The following is a 20825-nucleotide window of genomic DNA, read 5'->3' as shown; positions in this document are numbered from 1 at the left end:
CAGGGAGCATCTGACTCTTCTTGCCTTCAGGCTGAGCTGAATCCAGTCACCCCAAACTGAGCGACCTTAAGAAGAATTTTCCAAGCATAAACATTTCAGAGTAACTAGAGTTACTGGAAGTCACCCTAATAATCATTTAATGGGAGTGCATTTTATTTGTGCAAATTACTTTAAGAAACAAAGTTTTATCTTAAGTTCACTTGTGCCAAGTGTGCTGCAATATACTTCAACCATGTTTATCCAAGAAGCCAAGAGAAATAAATACTTGGATAAAAGGAAACACATTTGATAACAGAAATGTTAGGTGTTCCAGCTCCTTCTTCTTCACCACACACATGCTTAAGGAAGGAAGCCCCTCAGCTCCTTGCCCTTTGAATTTCTGATCCTTAAACCTGGAGCACTTACTTCCGCCATAAATGTACCAAAAACTCAGCTACTTCGTAACAAAAATAACAGTCTGCTTTCCTTCAAGTACACTCTATGCAATTAAAAATATGAGACAGACTCACATCCTTGTGGAAAACATTCCCATCAAAATCTTGATTAGAAGTCTTGACAGTCAAGTCATCTGTTTCTTCACTCTCAACCACTGGGACCATGAATAAGCCATCAAGCCCATCTCCATTTCAACCTCTTTACACTTTCACCTAGAGTTACTACAAAATTTAAGTGCTAGGTGAGAAAGTGGATGAAGCCAGGTGAGAAAATGGGAGGGTCAACTGGGAGGGCACTGAATTAGGAACAACAGTTCCTAATTACTGTTTCATGACTTCTGCTATAAGGAGCCCACACTGTTGGATGTTCTCCACCAAATAATGGCCATAAGCAACCATCCTACAGGGCCTCAGGATTCAACCACAGGCAACTAGCTAAACATGCTTTGAAAGAAATGTAATCAACCCAAGCTCCACTCAATGTGAAAGATAATCATTAAAATAGAAGTCTTACCAGAATAGGAAAATACACAAAATCCATGTCGCAAGTTGAGTCATCACAAAGACAATTTTACAGATATCTCTACCTTTTGCCTTTTTTGTTTCTCCATAAAGAAACCCAGCTACAGATTTGTGTGCTATTCATTACAGTGTTGTCTTAATTTTGTGCTTGAAAATCAAGGGAAAAACTTCTTAGTCTAAGGCTTAAGAAACCCATGTACGATATCCTACTGCAGTAGAGTGCTGTCAGTCCTATAGACCTTACAAATTCAAGAGGTGATTTACCTCTCCTGTGAACTTAGGTAGAAGGTTATTCTCAAGGAACACACACACACAGTACACATCTCACCCCCACGCTTTCTCACAGATTTTTCTACTTTAATGGTCCTCAAATTATAGGATATTTGCTCATTCCTACAATATTTCTTATATTCATATGCTATAACTTTAAGATTCTTATCTCCCCTTTGACACTGGGACAGTGACAGAGTCAGCACAATGAAGACTTAGCAGCATGGGTTACTAGAATCTTCAGACAAAAGTTTCACTATTTTGCTTTCACTAACTTGGCATTTTCCCACAGTCATGTTGTAAAAGTGCAAGGAGCCCATAAAACAATATGAAAGAAAATATTGTGGTTTCCTTTTTCCTAAGAAACGTAGGCATCAAATTCTTATTATTCAGTCTCAAGAGCATACATGTGGCAAGTAGGGAGATGGGGGGCTGGGGGAACCAACACTCCAGCACTACAGGGTCAGAAAAAACTTACCTAGGAAACATAATGGCCACACTATTCACACTATCCCAGGTGGCACAGGAGTATCACTTGCCTGGGACCTGGTGTTCAGTCTGGTTGATGAATCACTCCAGAACACACAGTATCCACCTTCTTTTTCCCAACTCCACCACCCGTCTGGTCCAAGTCTTTGGTAGGCACTAAGTAATTACCAAATGGTACCCATCAGACTGGAGTTTCCAAAATACATATGAATCCTTTCTCAGGTGATTTTAAAGGGCAGAATTTAAGACATGGTTCACCAGGAAGTCTTACTTAACTTTATGAGTACTTTCTAGAACCTTGATTATTTTTAAAACTGTCATTATAAATGTTGTATACCTGTCACACCTTCAAATAATTATTTTAATAAATATTAATTAAGCCCTGCCTTATGACTGTCAAATAAATAGTATTATTCCCACATCATTGATAAGTCAAGAGACAAGAGAAGAAAAGGCACACTGAAAGCACCGTAGCACCAGCTAAAATTTAACTCTTATTTGATTTTCAACTGGCACTGGAGAACATTAATAAAAGAGGTCCTAGAGATTTTTTAAGTAAAAACTGCTTGTCTCAGAAACTAACACACCATTGTAAAGCAATTATACTCCAATAAAGATGTTAAAAAAAAAAAAAGAGTAAGAGCGACAACATCAAGAAAGGGTCTACAGATATAGATACTGAAAAGATAATAATAGAATATTATAATAGACTTTTGGATAGTAAAAAAATAAACTACCCAAACTCAGTCCAAAAGTGTATAGATACAGTGAATAGATAAATGTATTCATTCATTAAATAAACTGAATTTGTAATTAAGAACTTTCCCACAAAGAAAAGTAGCCCCAAGTGGCTTCCCTGTAAAAAAAAAAAAAAAAAAAAAATGCTTGTCCATCTTTTCTTAACTGAGACACATCCATAATTACCACTCTTTAACTCCTCAGCTTAGCCCCATGTTTCCTGCAGTAATGGTATCATTCTCTCTCTGCAACATCTGTTTTTCTACCCTGCAGGCTATAAGAAAGAATATTAGAAGATACTGCCAAATACATTTATATAAATCTAGCAGCTTCCTTGAATTAGTCATTGGAAGGTAGTTAATATTATCTGGCAAAATATTTATTTTTGACAGAGAGGCACAGCTAACATAGGCACCTGCTTCAAAGTAAGACCTTTTTGTTGTTGTTGTCAACCATGCGGGACAACACCGATTCAGATTCTGATGGTCCACGGAAGTTCTTAGAATTACTGTGTTGAAGCAAAATGTGGAGATTAATGAAACTCCACAGATAGGCTTGGGTTTTTAACTTCAAAATTATAAGATACATGAAATGCATGAGTGCTATTATTTACAAAGACATATGTATATGAATATACACTTCCCCAGACCCAGCGAGCTCACCTTCTACTTCTTCTTCATCACACACATGCTTAAGGAAGGAAGCCCCTCTGTCCAGGACAGCTTCATCCTCCATCCTATAGTAATAAAAAAGAAAAAAAGAATGCTCAGACTTCTCCTGGAGTGAGCCACTGGACACAGCCCAGCTTCTGGGCAGGTGAACCTGCAAGCTGCTGTTCATGTTAACAGGGCAGAGTCCCTCTTCCTTTGGTGTCTGCTGCTGCTTCACTCCTTCAGCTCCTCTCATTGGTGCTTGAGAATATGCCGGTCCCACATAGCTTCAGTTCTAACCTTGACAGGGCACCCACAGGGACAGGTAAGAGAAAATCATCTCGATCCTTTAGGCTGGATGCTGGGGGTTCTCCCCTTCGGGATGCGCCCCCAAAAAAAGATGAAAGGAAAAAAAAATACCAAGAGAGGAAGTTTGGTGTGCCTGGAGTGCTCGTGATGATCGTTTGTGGAAATCCAGCTTCAGTGCTTAGCTCTTTAAACACCCACTGCATAAAAATGTATACCCTCACACACACACGCACACATGCACACCCACCCACGCACAGAAAGCGACAGGGAGTTAGGCTAGTGCACAGTGGAAGCCTAGCTTCCAGCCAGCCTCTTAATACCAGCACAGCCCAGTGTTCTCTGTTGAGTGGCAAGCTTTGAGTCACATGTTGGCCTTACGGAAATCTGACATCTGAGGATTATCCAGCAACCCGGCTTCGGCAACAGTCACATATATATGCCACCCATTCATTCATTTTCCACATTCTTAATCACACGTCTCTCTCTATGTATATCTGTCCCGTTAACTCTTCCCTGAAGGGCATAAAGTTCTTCATTTTGTAGCCACATTATGCTGTCCTCCTGTCTCCTTACATAATAGGATGTCTGCAATTTCCTATGCTAAATAAGACCTCAGGATCCAACCAAGTAAGGACAGCGTTTGTACGGCCTCCAGATGCCAAACATGTCTCTGGTTTATAGAATAAGTTAAGGTTTATTTCCATATTCTGTGACTTCTTTTCATTGCGTTAACTTTGACATACAGAATTCCATGAACTCTATTTATAGTGAAAGCAGAAAGAAATCCCGAATTGCTCAAATGCTGCTTGTGTCGTACCGGTCTAGAAACAAAGAACGTTCTCTGAGGACAGCTGTCCTATGTCATACCGTACATGAGCTCTACCAGAGAGTGAAATGTTCACTCTGTATTCCATTCATCCAATTATATGCTCGGGTATTGAATACTGTACTGTAGGTCTGTTTTCCATACTGTCTGTATAACTTATTCTTGTGCTTCCCATATTTGTTATCATCTATGTGATATGCACTGAATCTTTTTCTTCCTTTCTATTTTAGGAGCATCTCACAAAGCAACCATCTGAGCTTAAAAAGTCAGAAATATGGTGTCAGGTAGACCCGGATTCAAAAAACCTAGTTCTACCTCTTAGTATTTCTATCACCTAGAGCAAAGTATCCAACTTTTTTGAGCCTTGGTTTTACCATCTCCAAAATAGGGGGAAATAATATCAACCTTGTAGGAAATTCAAATCAGGTAACACACATGAAAGCACTCAGTTTTGTGCCTAGCACCTGTTACATGTTTAATAAAGGTTTGTTTCCTTCCTTTCTTCTTCACCTGACCTTTATTGGTGGACAATGCCATTAAGAAACTCATTACTTTTGGAAACTTGCAGAATATCCTTTTTCAGGGATATGGGTCTTATACGTAAAAGTTCATCTTTTTTCCTTTTCTCTACTCAAACTAAAAATATAAAACTAAATAAAAACAGGACATGGATCAGCCAGCAGGATCACAGTAGAAAAGAAAATGCCTTGAAGATCTGAGAGGTCAAGTCAGTTACCAGCCTCTGTGAGCCTCTGGTTCCCATGAAGATTAAATAATCCAACATATTTACTGATTCAGCAAATATTTATTTAGTGTCTGCTATGTTCCTGGCACTCTTGAGAGGGAGGGGAATACATTTTTGAATAAGGCAGACAAAATGTCTCAAAAACTAATAATAAATAGATGAACAAGGTAATCTTAGCATTAATTGCTTTGCAGAAAAAAATAATAATAAGGCAGGGGGCTACTTAGCATAAGGTGGTTCAGATGTGGATTCTGAGGAGGTGACATTTGAGCAGACATGAAAATGACAGGAAGGAACCAGGCATTTGACAATCTGAGGGCAGAACATTCCAAGCAAAGGGAATAGCAAGGGCAAAGGCCTTAAGGTGGGAAGAAGTTTAGCATGTTATAGGAACAGAGCAAGGTCAGTGAGCCTGCACAGATAGACAGGAGATCAACCGGAGGTGACAATGCAGGAGGGAATCAGGGCCATGCAGCTCATGGTAAGAAGTTAGAATTTTAGGTGTTACAGCAGCCTCTGAAGAGTTTCAAGATGGAAAGTGACTTGAGCTGTTTTGCCTTTTAAAGGATCACTCTGGGGCTTCCCTGGTGGCGCAGTGGTTGAGAGTCCACCTGCCGATGCAGGGGACATGGGTTCGTGCCCCGGTCTGGGAGGATCCCACATGCCGCGGAGCGGCTGGGCCTGTGAGCCATGGCCGCTGAGCCTGCGCGTCGGAGCCTGTGCTCCGCAACGGGAGAGGCCACAGCAGTAAGAGGCCTGCGTACTGCAAAGGGAAAAAAAATAAAAATAAAATAATGATAATAATAAAGGATCACTCCGGCTGCTATGTGAAAAGTGCATAGTCAGGAGACAAAAGAAACTAACAAACTATCTCAGGAGCCCAGGGAAGACTATGGGAGAAACAGGTTTCAGGGGAGGAACCAAGGGTTCTTTTCTGGCCACTTTATGGTTGAGATGCTTATTATATATTAAAAAAGAACTGTCAGGCACACAACTAGATGGAGGTCTAAGGCTAGAGCTCAGAAGCCTAAGGTTGGAGATAAAAATTGGGGAATCAATGAATAAAGCTAGTATCTGAAGCTATTACTAGATGAAATTCAGGAATAAAATACAGAAATAGAGGAGTTGACCTAAGATCCTGTGCCAGGCATGCCGGGCATGCCAACATTTACAAGCAGAGCAGAGGAACAAAAGCAGTCAATGAGGTAAGAGGAAAACCAGGACAGAGTGATGTCAAGGAAGTTGAGGAAAGAGGAGAGGGCCGTTATCGAGAGGCTGAGAAAGACCGAGACAGAGAAGAAAAACTTGGGTTTGGCAATATGGAGGTCATTGGTAACGATGACCAAAGTACTTCAAACATACCATGCACAGTGCTAGACACACAAGCAGCATTCAGTCATTCCCTCTTCTCTTTCCTGCCCTCCTCCATTCATTCATTCAGTAAATATTTGCTGAGTACCTACTAGGTGCCAGGCACCCTTCTGGGCACTGGAGATACAGTGATAAGCAAGACAGACAGAGGCTCTAGTGTAATCATATCTGCCTTCTCGAAGACTTCCCCTAGCAATCTGAGGGCTGGTCCAAAGAACAAGACCCCATCAGTAATACAGCACTCGTAGACCTAGGTAAGGATGACAGCTTAATGGAGAAATTTCCTTAAAAGGCCTTGGAAACACAAAAAAATCCTGGAGTCCTGTACTACTGCATCTACATTCATAGTACTGTCTCCCCTTCAGGAAACAAAGAGTAGTGTGGCCCACATTTCTTCTCAGAACAAACGCTTTCCATTCCTATCAACCTACAGAATCCAACACAATTTCCCGCAGAATATCATTTCTGCACCCCACCATTAATCACGCTGGTCCCAAAGTCATTTACTGACTTTTCACACATTTCCTAAATAAAATGTTTACCAGCCTTTGCACCTAAGCCCTTCCCAAAATCGCATACAACAAACAATCAAAGCAGAATTAAAGGAAGAAAGCAGTAACAATTGAAGGAGACCGTACAAACGTGAATGCCCAGAGCCCTCTTCCTGGGTGGAGAAAACCATCCAGCCTAACTGAAGCACTGTCCCCAGGCTCTGTCTGAGTTAGAGAGAGAATAATGGTTGGGGCATTCTTTGGCTCTTTGATACATATTTCACATTCCCTCCAAGACTATACATAGCAAGTAATTAGAAACCTAGTTCTTTCTGATGGACAACGCAGAGAATCTGTAAGCAGCCTCCTCCTCCCTGTAGGAAGTGAAAAAGAAAATGCAAACTGAAAATATAAAACCTGCATGCCCAAAGCAGCCCTCTCCCGGTCAAGACCAAGTGCAGCCTGGCACATCTGGGCTTTTGCACCAAGTACAGGGATTTTACAGCTTTCTTCCATCTTTACACCACAAGCGTCAATTATTTGGGTTTGTGTTCGCCCTCCCCACCAAATCTTCTCAGTTGCTTGCTATTATTAGTAAGACAGAGATATCTTTCAAAATGACGGTCTGACCCAACCAGGTTTCCCCTCTACCAGTAAGAAGAAATGAACTCATCTGGTCCCTAATCAGGCCCCCAAATCCATTCTGAAATGTTCCTTTCACACGAACTGCACTTGCTGAAAACAAAGAAGGGAAGGAGCATGCTTCTAAACAGCTCCCTAGGTTGCTCGCATCGCCAGCGTGAGGCAAAGTTCAGAACAGATTTGCAAGCTTCTCACCATCATCACGGGGATAAGGGTCATACCAGTCAGTATAAAATCCACACGGGGCCGATACTGCCTTCCTTCAACAGGGCCTCTGACAGTAGAAGTTCGACCCCTTCCCCAGAAGTCCACACAACGTGGGGCTTCTCTCATCCTCCATTATTCTGGGACACAAAAGTGATTTAACTGTAACACATGTCAAATCTGCTGCGAAATGGACCGGCTCTCAGCAGCCGGTCCTAATCGCCGAACAGGCTTGTAAGGGTGACTTAAGCCCGGCACGAGAAACATGTGTGCAAAACTGTCAGCCATTGGGCCATGGGCACCCATCTACATTCCACTCCTCTGAGTTCCCACCCCTAGAGCCCTCGCCAACTGCCAACGTGCTCACCAGCTAGTCCACACAGCAAGCAGCTGCCACGCAGCCCGTCAGCAAGTGGCAGGCCGCCAGCACACAAGTTTCAGAATGCGAGCATGCCCTGTCACAGTGCTGCTAAAGGTTGAAGGTCTTTGGTGTGCTAGCCTTTAGATTAGCCTCACTTGCCCTCCCACCTCCCTTCTCCCATCCCTCCCCTGTTCTGTCTCCCACGCCAGCATTTCACTCGTCTCTATAGTAACAGCATCTGGTTTCAGGGTTATAACTTTATGCAGAGCAATTCTCCTCCTAACTGAAGGCTTTTGCCAAAGGATGCGCTAGCAGCAAAAAGGCTGCTGCTTAAGGTGGAGCCACGTGTTCCCTTGCCACCCCAGGACCGCGGCTATGTTCTGAGCTGCAGGGTCACAGCCGCAGCAGCACCCAGACCCAGGAAAGCGGAAAACAGCCCTCTGACCTTGGCACACTGGTGTGTACACAGAGGAATCATTCTGGGGCTGTAGCCCCACTCCCAGAGCCAACCCCCTCTCCTCCACACCCTGTTCTCCACTTAACCAAGCCGCACGTGGATCGAATGAACAGTGGGGCTTTCTGACTGCTTCCAAAAAGGCACCAGACCATGGCACCCTAGGGAGCAGAACGGCTCCAGTTGTTCACAAGTCCATACCCGACTTGGACACCACCAGTTCTTTCCATGCGTACAACTTAATCAGTTAACCTCACATTAAAGCTCATCTCACTTTATCCTCACTAGCTGTTTACAACAGCAAGGGAACCCCATAATCTCTCACTTTACAACAGCTTTCCTGTGCACAGCAAATGTTTACACACATGCCCGCACACACCGAAGTGACGCACGCAGGGGAGTGGACAAATACCAGGAAGTGAAGAGTTGTATTATTAGTATTAGCTGTTGCTGTCGTGAAAATTATATTTACACTGTGCATAAGGGCCTTTCCTTGAGGACTAAAAGGGGTTCATCTCAAGTCTCAGAGCTCAAATGCAGGCTCTCCTTGCTCCTTGGCTGGTCTTAGATCAGATGGGAGGCAAAAAAATCCGTATTTTCACAGGTCTTTTTCAGGAGCCACACAGAATGCAACCACCAGTACTGACATCTAAAATTATACCCTCACACACACATCCCCGAATTCTATTTCCTATTCAACTCATCTCTAAGAAGTGGGGAACCGTTTTCATCACCCATTATTTGCCAACGTGATGTTTTCTTTCAAAGTTTGTAAACCACACAGTGTTTTACTGGTGCCTTTGTTGTTTTGGAAAATCTGCTGTCCACATTTTCAACGTACATATAAAGAACAACATCGGTTCTCCAAAGCACAGGCGACCGGGGAGAGCAATCCCAGTGGCTGCAAAGAGCACTGCCATCTCTCGGCAACACGTGTTCACTACAGGGAAGTGGACAGCAGGGGCGGAGGAAAAGCTGCAACTGTTTCCTTCCTAACTTCACCTCGTCAGGTGCTGAGAGGGCCTTCCACTCCCGCAGGGAGGAAGGGAGAAGGACGCGGGTGTGGGCTTAACTGTAGAGACTCCTGGAGCTCTGGACGTAGGTGCTGGGAGAAAGAAACATCAACGTGGCAAACCTGACAAGCGTGACTAATGGCAGAGGCGAGTCCCAGCGATCAGGCGGCAGCAAAGCAAAGCAAATCCCCTCCACAGAGTTCAGGAGTGCCCTCAGCAGTCTGGAAATGTACACAGGCCCGAGGTCAGGGAGAAAGGGGTGACAGCCCCACACGAAATCAGACTGGATAAAAGGTGAAAATGGAATCCAGAGCAGGATCACGCCAAACATAATTCTGGATTTATGAACTGCATTAAAAGTTCACTTGCACTCTTGGGCATTTATCCTAAAGAAGTGAAAACTTATGTTCACACAGAAACCTGTACATGAATGTTCAGAGCAGCTTTATTTGTAATAGCCAAAAACTAGTAATTAGCCCAGATGTCTTTCAACAGGTGAATGGTTAAACCAACTGGTATATCCATACCATGGAATACTGCTTAGCAATAAAAAGAAACAAACTATTGGTGAAAAAAAAGTAAATTGAATGAATCTCCAAGAGATTAGGCTATGAAAAAGGCCAATCCCAAAAGGTTACATACTGTATGGTTCCATTTATACAACATTTTTGAAATGACAAAATTTTAGATGCGAAGGACAGGTTAGTGGTGACCAGAGTATAGAGATGGCAGCGGGTGGTGCTCACAGTTATAAAAGGGCAACATGAAAGGTCCTTGCTGAGTTGGTCCTGTTCAGTATCTTACCTGTGGTGATAAATACACGAATCTACATAGGTGATAAAATTGTACAGAACTGAAAACACACACATACACCCATACAAAGAAATGACTACAAATAAAACTGAGGAAATCTGAATAAGTGGATCATAAGTGATCAGTGAATCATATCAGGGCCAAAATCCTGGTCGTGATACTGTACTAAAGTTTTGCAAAATGTTAATGGTGGGGAATACTGGCAGTATACAAGTGATCTCTCTGTATTATTTCTCAAATATACATGTGAATCTACAATTATTTCAATAAAAATTTCAATTTAGAAAAGGTCATTTCAAATCTGCTTTTTAAAATTTCCCCTGGAAACTTTATTTAATATGATGGCCAGTTACAGAAGCTGGTCCATCTACACATATGCAGAATCAGGTAAAAGTGAGTGCAAATCCCAGATGTGCCCTTTAGTAACTGTGTAACCTTGGGAAAGTTAGTTAACCTCTCACTTCAGTGTACTTTAAAATGACCCTAAAACACTTCATAAGTGATTTAGGGTATTAAGTAAGTAAGTTCCCAGAGTAAATATATTCAATTAATTTTAGTTGAATCGAAATCTAAGGTCCCATGGGTCCAGAGAGTATAGTAGAGTTATTAACACTCCTACAACCCCAAAGGCCTAGTTCTGTCCCCATAAGCAAATGCACGGGAGTGTCAACTGGGGAGACCAGCAATAAACTGCCCCTCAAGGCCAAGGATCAAACTCCTCTCTCCCATCTTCTGCATGTTGGGGCAAGGTCTCCTGCACTGTCCTCAGACTGCTGACTGAGCTCTGAAAGGCTGGAGCAGGCTCAGCGATAAAGGACAGGGAAAGAACTAGTAGCAGGATGGAGACAGCATGAAGGGAGAGGAAGGGCCTGGAGGCTCAGGGGAGGTGACAGATGAAGGGAGAAATTGTAGAGAGGGTATTAAGTGCTGAAAAGGGAACGGCTTGCCTGACCCCCTGGGACATCCGCCTGACTTACCCTTACACCCTTTAATTTTTTTTAATGGGCTGATCCACTTGCTTCCGATCCATATGCTTCTGCTTCTGACCAGACTTCCTACATCAAAAATTCAGCACTTTGCCCATCGAAAGTTTTCTCAGAGTTTTGACTGTTAGGAACAGGAAAAGGAGGCTCCCTTCTCAACTCTTAACTTTCAACTGCCCTTCTTCAAGGGCCCAGGTATGAAAACAGAAAGGTCCTAAGAGAGAGTTCAGGCGAGAACTGGAAGGCTGGGGCTACTCCACGGGAGAGCCAGGAGGGAAGCAGTGGGCACATCCATCCTGTCCCCCAAATCCTCCCTGCGGCCAGCCCTCCAGCCAAGAGCCAGACGGAACCAGCAGCCAAGTAAAGAAGGCAGAGCAAAGGAAAGAAGGGGAGGCCCACAGGGTAAAAGTGGGGGAAAGGACATCTATAGCTGGAAACCCATCCTGCAACGCATGCGCCAACATGTCCAGGCTTAGAAGTGAGTGTATCGGGGCTGGAATGCTACCTGCCCGCCCACCAATGGCTTCTAACTGATCTTCCTGGCTCTGAACTCACTCCCCACTTATCCATCCATCTACAGAACAAATCTGGTATCATTCTTCTTTTAAAGATCATTCATTACATTGAAGATGAAGTCCAAACTGCTCAACATGGAATTTAAGGCTTATCATGAGCCCTTCCACACGTAGCTCTGGCCACTCTCCACGCCATTCCATTCCCTGAACAGGCTACCATACCTTCGTGTACATGCTGTTTCCTCTAAATACCATGTCATCCTAGTTAACCCATTCTTCAAGATCCAACTCTCTAGAATGCTCTCTACACTCTCAAACACACCCTTCCCCAAGAAGAGCCATGCTCCTTCCTCTGTTCTCCATTGGCTCCTTGAACGTGTCTGCTTCTCACGCAGCAGGTACAACACTGCACTATCATTTATTTAACCTCAAGCGACTGTCCTTGGACACATCATGGCAGTTGTCCCCACCACCGCATGAGGTCTTTGAGAGCAAGTATCATCTTTCTAGAGCCTTTCTACCTCCAGGGTCAAGCATAGGCGCTACACATAGTAAGTACTCATCAAATGTTGATGAATGAATGGATTGATCAATCAACCATTTGAGGAAGGGGTACAGTGAGGGTACATACATGTTTGGTACTAAGTGCATCTCTAAGTGTAAAGACCCTATATGTAGTTTTCAAACATGAACCCCATACACAAGCTAACTTTCAATTACTTGTCAAAACACTGATTTGCTCCAAAGTCAGAGGGGGAAATGGCTATGTTGTATCCCTTGAAAAATGTTACGTCTATGGATGAATTAAGTGATTTTTTAAAGAATAATCTTAACTATCTAATTTTTTCCTTATTGCCTAACTTTAGAACTTAACCTTTCACACAGACCGTAACTGCACTGTGATATGCAGAATTAAGTTCAAATGAGAATTTCCCCTTGTCTGCTTAAAACTAAAAACTTAAGAGGTACCTAGATCTGTCACATAGTAGGTTCTAAGTAAATATGTGCTTAACGACTATATGAATGAATGAACTTAAATCACAGCTTATACTGCTTTAAAAATCCAGAAGAGGGCTTCCCTGGTGGCGCAGTGGTTAAGAATCTGCCTGCCAAAGCAGAGGACATGGGTTCGAGCCCTGGTCCGGAAAGATCCCACATGCCGTGAAGCAACTAAGCCTGTGCACCACAACTACTGAGCCTGTGCTCTAGAGCCTGTGAGCCACAATTGCTGAAGCCCGCGTGCCTAGAGCCTGTGTTCCGCAACAAGAGAAGACACCACAATGAGAAGCCCGCACACCACAACAAAGAATAGCCCCTGCTCGCCGCAACTAGAGAAAGCCCACGCGCAGCAACGAAGACCCAATGCAGCCAAAAATAAATAAATAAATTTTAAAAAATAAATTAATTTTAAAAAAATCCAGAAGAAGCATGAGAAGCTATGAGAAAGCTCAATTTTGTTCCTCAGGCCTGAAACTGGACAAATAAAACTCTGTAATGTGTTTAGGTAAACCAATACAGAAGCTGGATAGCAACTACCTGCAAAAGGAAATTAGGATTTGAAATGTCAACATAAACTTTGAGCTCTGGAAATTGCAGCCTAACTTTAAATTTATACATAGTTAATGTTAATTGTCTGTAGTAATTAGTACAGGGATAGCCCGGATATCCAGAGTTAATTCATACTTCTCATTTGAGTCTGTGACTTTGCATACATTCATTGTGGCTTCTACAGTGACCTCAGGTCACATCCAGGTTGGTAGGTGGATGGGGACTCCAGAGTAGGTATTTGTTCCAGGACACAGTGCTGGGAGTCAGCTGGATGGCATCTGCGCAGGTACAGCTCCTGAGATCCCACCTCTGACACCCAGAGCTAACAATGGAGAAAGCAGCCTTCCCTTCCCAACCCTACCCAAAGTGGCAGCCACACCATTCACATCTTCCATCTTGAACCACCACATCTGCTGGCAAGGACAAGGCTCCTGGCATTTTATTGAGCTCTTGCTACATGCCAGGCAATGTGTTAAGCACCATGCACGCATTATTTCATTCATGATGCTGTAAAATTTTGCCCAGCTGGCTTAATAATAAGACAGGGATGAAGGTTTTAGCTAAAGGACTTCAATACCTGTAACAATGTAGGGACTGAGAGTAGGGATTCTCATCATCGATTAATTCCTTAAAAGTCCCATGTTTAAAACATTTTCTACATTCCAGGTATTGTGCTAAGCACTTTACAATGCTTGTTTGATTCAATCCTCATGACAACCCCATAAGGTAAATACTTTTAACATACCCATTTACAGTTGTAATTTGAAGTTAATAATTTGCCCAACATCACACAGCAAGTGTGACAAGAAGACCAGGCAGGAAGTTTAACTTAACCACTCTCTCATACTCCTTCAAAATTAACCAACCGATGTCCATCAGGGATTACCTTCAAGAATTTTTTTTCATGTTACTTAACTTCAGTATGCCTTCCTATAACTTCAAATTATATCACTTACACTCACCTCTTTCCCTATCTTGGTGTATCTATGGGCCAGAGGTTGAAGTATCCTCTAACAGGCTTCCCAAATAAATGTCTTTATTTTTATTCAGCAAACACTTAGGTTAAGCTTACTATGTGCCAGCCACTGCTGTAACTGCTTTACAAATATCATCAGCTCATTTCATTCTCACAATAATCTAATGAGGTATGTACCATTTTTATCATCAACATCTCTGAGGCACAGCGAGATTTAGTTACTTACCCGAAGTCACACAGCTAATAACTGTCGAAGTCAGGATTGAAACCCAGGTGGCCTAGATCTATAGGTCTGTACTCTTAACCACTACATGTCATGCTGCCTCCCTTTAGCTACTTTGATTGATCTGTTCCAAACTCTTTAGGAACCCAGGATCACAAATTTAAACAGACCTTTGGTGAAAGAGCAGACTCACCAGAACACCTACAGAGTATACAGACCCTTGACATTCATAAAACTCCTCCCCAACCCTGTTTTGCAAATGCTCAAATTCACAAATATCACCGTAACATACAATTTCTGATATAATGTGTGGTCAAGTGTAACTATACGAGTTTCTGAATTCCCAAGGAAAAAAAGGCTACCAGGATGACAGGCAGTGCAGGGGGTGGGCCATCCACCAGGCTCAGACTGGGCTCACCAGTGGCACAGGGGGTCACCACTAATGTCTCTATAAAGCACAAATGACTACATGGTATGACCCTTCAGGGCTCCCCACAAATAGCCGAAATCACAATTGTCAGGTTCACACAGGCCAAGGATCTACTGTACCAAAGTCAGAAGAGTACATCGCTCATGATACGGACTCTACCATTAAGCAGAAAACCGACTTTATCTCATAAACTTTATAAGCACAGTTCACTGTTTCATGAAGATACTTCTCTAGTCTATTTTCCCTTACCAATGTCTCTTTCCACAATACTTTTCAAAGTTTATCCTTCATTTTCCTCAAGAAATCTCTCAGTGTATATACTTGTGATCAAATTTTCCAATGTTTAACTTCTCTACTCATTCAGTTAACCAATTTATTGAGTGGCTACTATGAATAGGCCTTATTCTAGGCACTAAGGATAAATCCATAGTGGAAAAACATACAATCAACAAAATCCAAAAGTAAATTGTATAATATGTTAGGGGGTGATACTGCTACGGAAAAATGTAAGCAAGGAAGAGATTTAAGGAGTGCTGGTGGGATGGGGTGGGAGCAGAGTGACTCCCAGTGGCTAGAGCAGTGTAGGATAGGAGATAAGTCCAGAAAGGTCAAACTAAAGGAGGGGCAGGCTGCATGGCCTGGGAGGCTATTCAAAGGTCTTTGACATTTACTCTGAGCAACTAGAAACCACTGCGGGTTTCTGAGCAGCCATAATATTTCCTCAAGCTTACAGTCTTCTTTACTTTTTAAATCTTTGTCATTATATAAACATTTCCATTAAGGTCCTCCCCGGAGCCTACTTCTACTCAGAAGGTCTTCCAAGGGCCACAGCACAGAAGGTACAGGCAGGGTCTGCTGGGGCAGCTTCCTACAGCAGCCAGGCCGGAGCCGGCTTCAGTCCTCTGTGTGCAGATCAAGGGGCGGACCAACCCACCTTAGAAGACTTTACCCCCCCCCCCCGTTTAGCACCTACACACTGACTTCCGCCTCATGTCAGTCCTCTGAACTAAGGCCAATCTGCATTAACTTATTCATATACTCATTATTAACTTCTGCCAAACTAGCCTTGAAGTTCATGACTTATGTAGTTGCCACCTGAATCCTCACCTACTTAAATTTGCCCCAGGGATGGCAGCTCTCAGTGTTAGAAGATGCCAAAGCAGATGACTAACACATAGGTATCAAGAGAATAATGTGGAATGGATTTTTTGGTGGCTTTTTAACACCCATGACTCAAATCTATGCTTTAAATAATAAAGGAATATGTTTAAAGTTGTTTTTAACAGTAAATTTTCTGGATTAATCTTGTAAGAACACAAAGGACATGGAAAGATTGCAAATTCCTTAGTTACATCTATTGTATTTTAGGAAAAATGCACTCAGCTTGTCATCCCTTGTCTAATGATGGAAGAAATACTTGTATGGCTCTAGTGGCTTCTTAGCAAGGAATGGGCCACCCCACAGAAGCATGGTACTCCCTAGCTTAAAAACACCCTCTTTAACTCTGGTAGATTAAAAAGAAACCTACCAGATATAACTATCAAATGCAAAATGCAGGTTGAGATCCTGATTTGAACAAATCAACTGGTTTTAAAAAAATAGGGGGGACAATTAAGGAAGCTTGAATATTTAATTGAGTATTAGATGATACTAACAAATTACTGTTAATTTCTATTAGGTATGATAATAGTATTGGGTTTTTTTTAATGTATTTATTTCTTAGAAATATTTTATTAATTGGTAAAATAACACAATGTAGGACTCGCTTTAAAATCTTCCAGCCAAAAAAAAAGCTGGGGGTGTGTGAGACAAGATTGGCAACATATCGGGAATTGTTGAAGCTGCATAATGGTAGATGGGAGTTCCTGTACAATTCTCTCCTCTTTTGTTCACGTTTGAAATATTCCAAAATAAAAAGCTTTTTAAAAAATTCCAGGTGGCCAACACCTTCTGGGGGGAAGGGGTTGGTGGCGCCGGGAGCAGTTAGTGAGCCGCACCGTAAACAAGAGCTCACACACACACACATACAAACACACAAACACACAGGTGCGCGCACGTGTGCACATCCACACGTGCACCAACTGTGTCTCCAGGCGGCGGCCATGGCCGCATCCCCGACAGCAGCTCCAGGCAAAGTGACAGAGGACAGTGCTGTGATTTGACTAAGTGGACCTCACCTTCAGTCAGTCCCCAGCCATCTGCTGTGTGGCTGACAGGGTCTTGGTGCTCCGGCCAGGTGTCAAGCCTGAGCCTCTGAGGTGGGAGAGCCAAGTCCAGGACATCGGTCTACCAGAGACCTCCTGGACCCATGTAATATCAAACGGCAAAAGCTCTCACACAGATCTCCATCTCAACGCTAAGACCCAGCTCCACTCAACGACCAGCAAGCTACAGTGCAGGACACCCTATGCCAAACAACTAGCAAGACAGGAACACAACCCCACCCATTAGCAGAGAGGCTGCCTAAAATCATAATAAGGTCACAGACACCCCAAAACACACCACCAGACGTGGTCCTGCCCACCAGAAAGACAAGATCCAGCCTCATCCACCAGAACACAGGCACCAGTCCCCTCCACCAGGAAGCCTACACAACTCACCGAACCAACCTTAGCCACTGGGGGCAGACACCAAAAACAATTGGAACTACAAACCTGCAGCCTGCAAAAAGGAGACCCCAAACACAGTAAGTTAAGCAAAATGAGAAGACAGAGAAACACACAGCAGATAAAGGAGCAACGTAAAAACCTACCGGACCAAACAAATGAAGAGGAAATAGGCAGTCTACCTTAAAAAGAATTCAGAGTAATGATAGTAAAGATATCCAAAATCTTGGAAATAGAATGGAGAAAATACAAGAAACATTTAACAAGGACCTAGAAGAACTAAAGAACAAACAAACTGATGAACAACACAATAAATGAAATTTAAAATTCTCTAGAAGGAATCAATAGCAGAATAACTGGAGCAGAAGAACGGATAAGTGATCTGGAAGATAAAACAGTGGAAATAACTACCACAGAGCAGAAAAAAGAATGAAAAGAATTGAGGACAGTCTCAAAGACCTCTGGGACAACATTAAACGCACCAACATTTGAATTATAGGTGTCCCAGAAGAAGAAGAGAAAAATAAAAGGGACTGAGAAAACATTTGAAGAGATTATAGTTGAAAACTTCCCTAATATAGGAAAGGAAATAGTCAATCAAGTCCAGGAAACACAGAGAGTCCCATACATGATAAATCCAAGGAGAAACACGTCAAGACACATATTAATCAAACTAACAAAAATTAAATGTAAAGAAAACATATTAAAGCAGCAAGGGAAGAGCAACAAATAACGTACAAGGGAATCCCCATAACGTTAACAGCTGATTTTTCAGCAGAAACTCTACAAGCCAGAAGGGAGTGGCAGGACATATTTAAAGTGATGAAAGGGGAAAACCTACAACCAAGATTACTTTACCAGCAAGGATCTCATTCAGATTTGACGGAGAAATTAAAACTTTTACAGACAAGCAAAAGCTGAGAGAATTCAGCACCACCAAACCAGCTTTACAACAAATGCTAAAGGAATTTCTCCAGGCAGGAAACACAAGAGAAGGAAAACATCCACAGTAACAAACCCAAAACAATTAAGAAAATGGTAATAGGAAAATATATATCGATAACTAACTTAAATGTAAATGGATTCAATGCTTCCAATAAAAGACGTAGACTGGCTGAATGGTTACAAAAACAAGACCCGTATATATGCTGTCTACAAGACACTCACTTCAGACCTAGGGACACATACAGACTGAAAGTGAGGGGATGGATAAAGATATTCCATGCAAAAGGAAATCAAAAGAAAGCTGGAGTAGCAATTCTCATATCAGACAAAATACAATTTAAAATAAAGACTATTACAAGAGACAAAGAAGGACACTATATAATGATCAAGGGATCAATCCAAGAAGAAGATATAACAATTGTAAATATTTATGCACCAAACAGGAGCACCTCAATACATAAGGCAAATGCTAACAGCTATAAAAGGGGAAATTGACAGTAACACAATCAGACTAGGGAACTTTAACACCCCACTTTCAGCAATGGACAGATCATCCAAAATGAAAATAAATAAGGAAACACAAGCTTTAAATGATACATTAAACAAGATGGACTTAATTGGTATTTATAGGACATTCCATCCAAAAACAACAGAATACACATTCTCCTCAAGTGCTCATGGAACATTCTCCAGGATAGATCATATCTTGGGTCACAAATCAAGCCTTGGTAAATTTAAGAAAATTGAAGTCGTATCAAATATCTTTTCCAACCACAACGCTATGATACTAGATATCAATTACATGAAAAAGTCTGTGAAAAATACAAACACATGGAGGCTAAACAGTACACTACTAAATAACCAAGAGATCACTGAAGAAATCAAAGAGGAAATCAAAAAATACCTAGAAACAAATGACAATGAAAACATGATGACACAAAACCTATGGGATGCAGCAAAAGCAGTTCTAAGAGGGAAGTTTATAACAATACAATCCTACCTCAAGAAACATCTCAAATAAAAAACCTAATCTTACACCTAAAGCAATTAGAGAAAGAAGAACCAAAAAACCCCCAAAGTCAGCAAAAGGAAAGAAATCATAAAGATCAGATCAGAAATAAATGAAAAAGAAATGAAGGAAACAATAGCAAAGGTCAATAAAACTAAGAGCTGGTTCTTGGAGAAGATAAACAAAATTGATAAAACACTAGCCAGACTCATCAAGAAAAAAAGGGAGAAGACTCAAATCAATAGAATTAGAAATGAAAAAGGAGAAGTAACAACTGACACTGCAGAAATACAAAGGATCGTGAGAGATTACTACAAGCAACTCTATGCCAATAAAATGGACAAGCTGGAAGAAATGGACAAATTCTTAGAAATGCACAACCTTCCAAGACTGAACCAGGAAGAAATAGAAAATATGAACAGACCAATCACAAGCACTGAAATTGAAACTGTGATTAAAATCTTCCAACAGGGGCTTCCCTGGTGGCACAGTGGTTGAGAGTCCGCCTGCCAATGCAGGGGACACGGGTTCGTGCCCCGGTCTGGGAAGATCCCACATGCCGCGGACTGGCTGGGCCTGTGAGCCATGGCCGCTGAGCCTGAGTGTCCGGAGCCTGTGCTCCGCAACGGGAGAGGCCACAACAGTGAGAGGCCCACGTACCACAAAAAAAAAAAAAAAATCTTCCAACAAACAAAAGCCCAGGACCAGATGGCTTCACAGGCAAATTCTAATCAAACATTTAGAGAAGAGCTTACACCTATCCTTCTCAAACTCTTCCAAAATACAGCAGAGGGAGGAACACTCCCAAACTCATCCTATGAGGCCACCATCACCCTGATACCAAAACCAGACAAAGATGTCACAAAAAAGAAAACTACAGGCCATTATCACTGATGAACACAGATGCAAAAATCCTCAACAAAATACTAGCAAACAGAATCCAACAGAACATTAAAAGGATCATACGCCATGGTCAAGTGGGGTTTATCCCAGGAATGCAAGGATTCTTCAGTATACCCAAATCAATCAATGTGATACACCATACTAACAAACTGAATGACAAAAGCCATATGATCACCTCAACAGATGCAGAAAAAGCTTTTGACAAAATTCAACACCCATTTATGATAAAAACCCTTGAGAAAGTAGGCATAGAGGGAACCTACCGCAACATACTAAGGGCCATATATGACAAAGCCACAGCAAACATCATTCTCAATGGTGAAACACAGAAAGCATTTCCTCTAAGATCAGGAAC

The 20825-nt window shown here is 42.2% G+C and overlaps 1 protein-coding gene across 19 annotated transcripts in view; it reads right to left on the bottom strand.

Annotated features, from left to right (window-relative positions):
* SLC4A4 (solute carrier family 4 member 4) overlaps nucleotides 1-20825 on the bottom strand; it is a 350242-nt gene that overhangs the window by 296060 nt on the left and 33357 nt on the right. For 15 of the 19 annotated variants that reach the window (XR_016393316.1, XR_016393317.1, XM_089912009.1 and 12 more), the window contains exon 2: nucleotides 3116-3189. Coding sequence is in view for 15 of the 19 variants with exons in the window: in XM_089912016.1 (XP_089768142.1) it covers nucleotides 3116-3189 (74 nt within the window). In the remaining 4 variants the exon portion in view is untranslated. Of the gene's footprint in view, nucleotides 1-2639; nucleotides 2728-3115; nucleotides 3192-3523; nucleotides 7771-20825 lie in introns of those variants that run through there. The other 4 variants (XM_022599552.3, XM_089912024.1, XM_089912012.1 and 1 more) reach the window with 4 other exon arrangements.

This window comes from Delphinapterus leucas, chromosome 5 (assembly GCF_059928025.1).
Source record: "Delphinapterus leucas isolate spDelLeu-1000000601 "Yukka" chromosome 5, BTC_Dleu_Yukka2, whole genome shotgun sequence".
In the NCBI taxonomy this organism is placed as follows: domain Eukaryota; kingdom Metazoa; phylum Chordata; class Mammalia; order Artiodactyla; family Monodontidae; genus Delphinapterus; species Delphinapterus leucas.
This window is presented reverse-complemented; position numbering and strand designations above follow the sequence as displayed.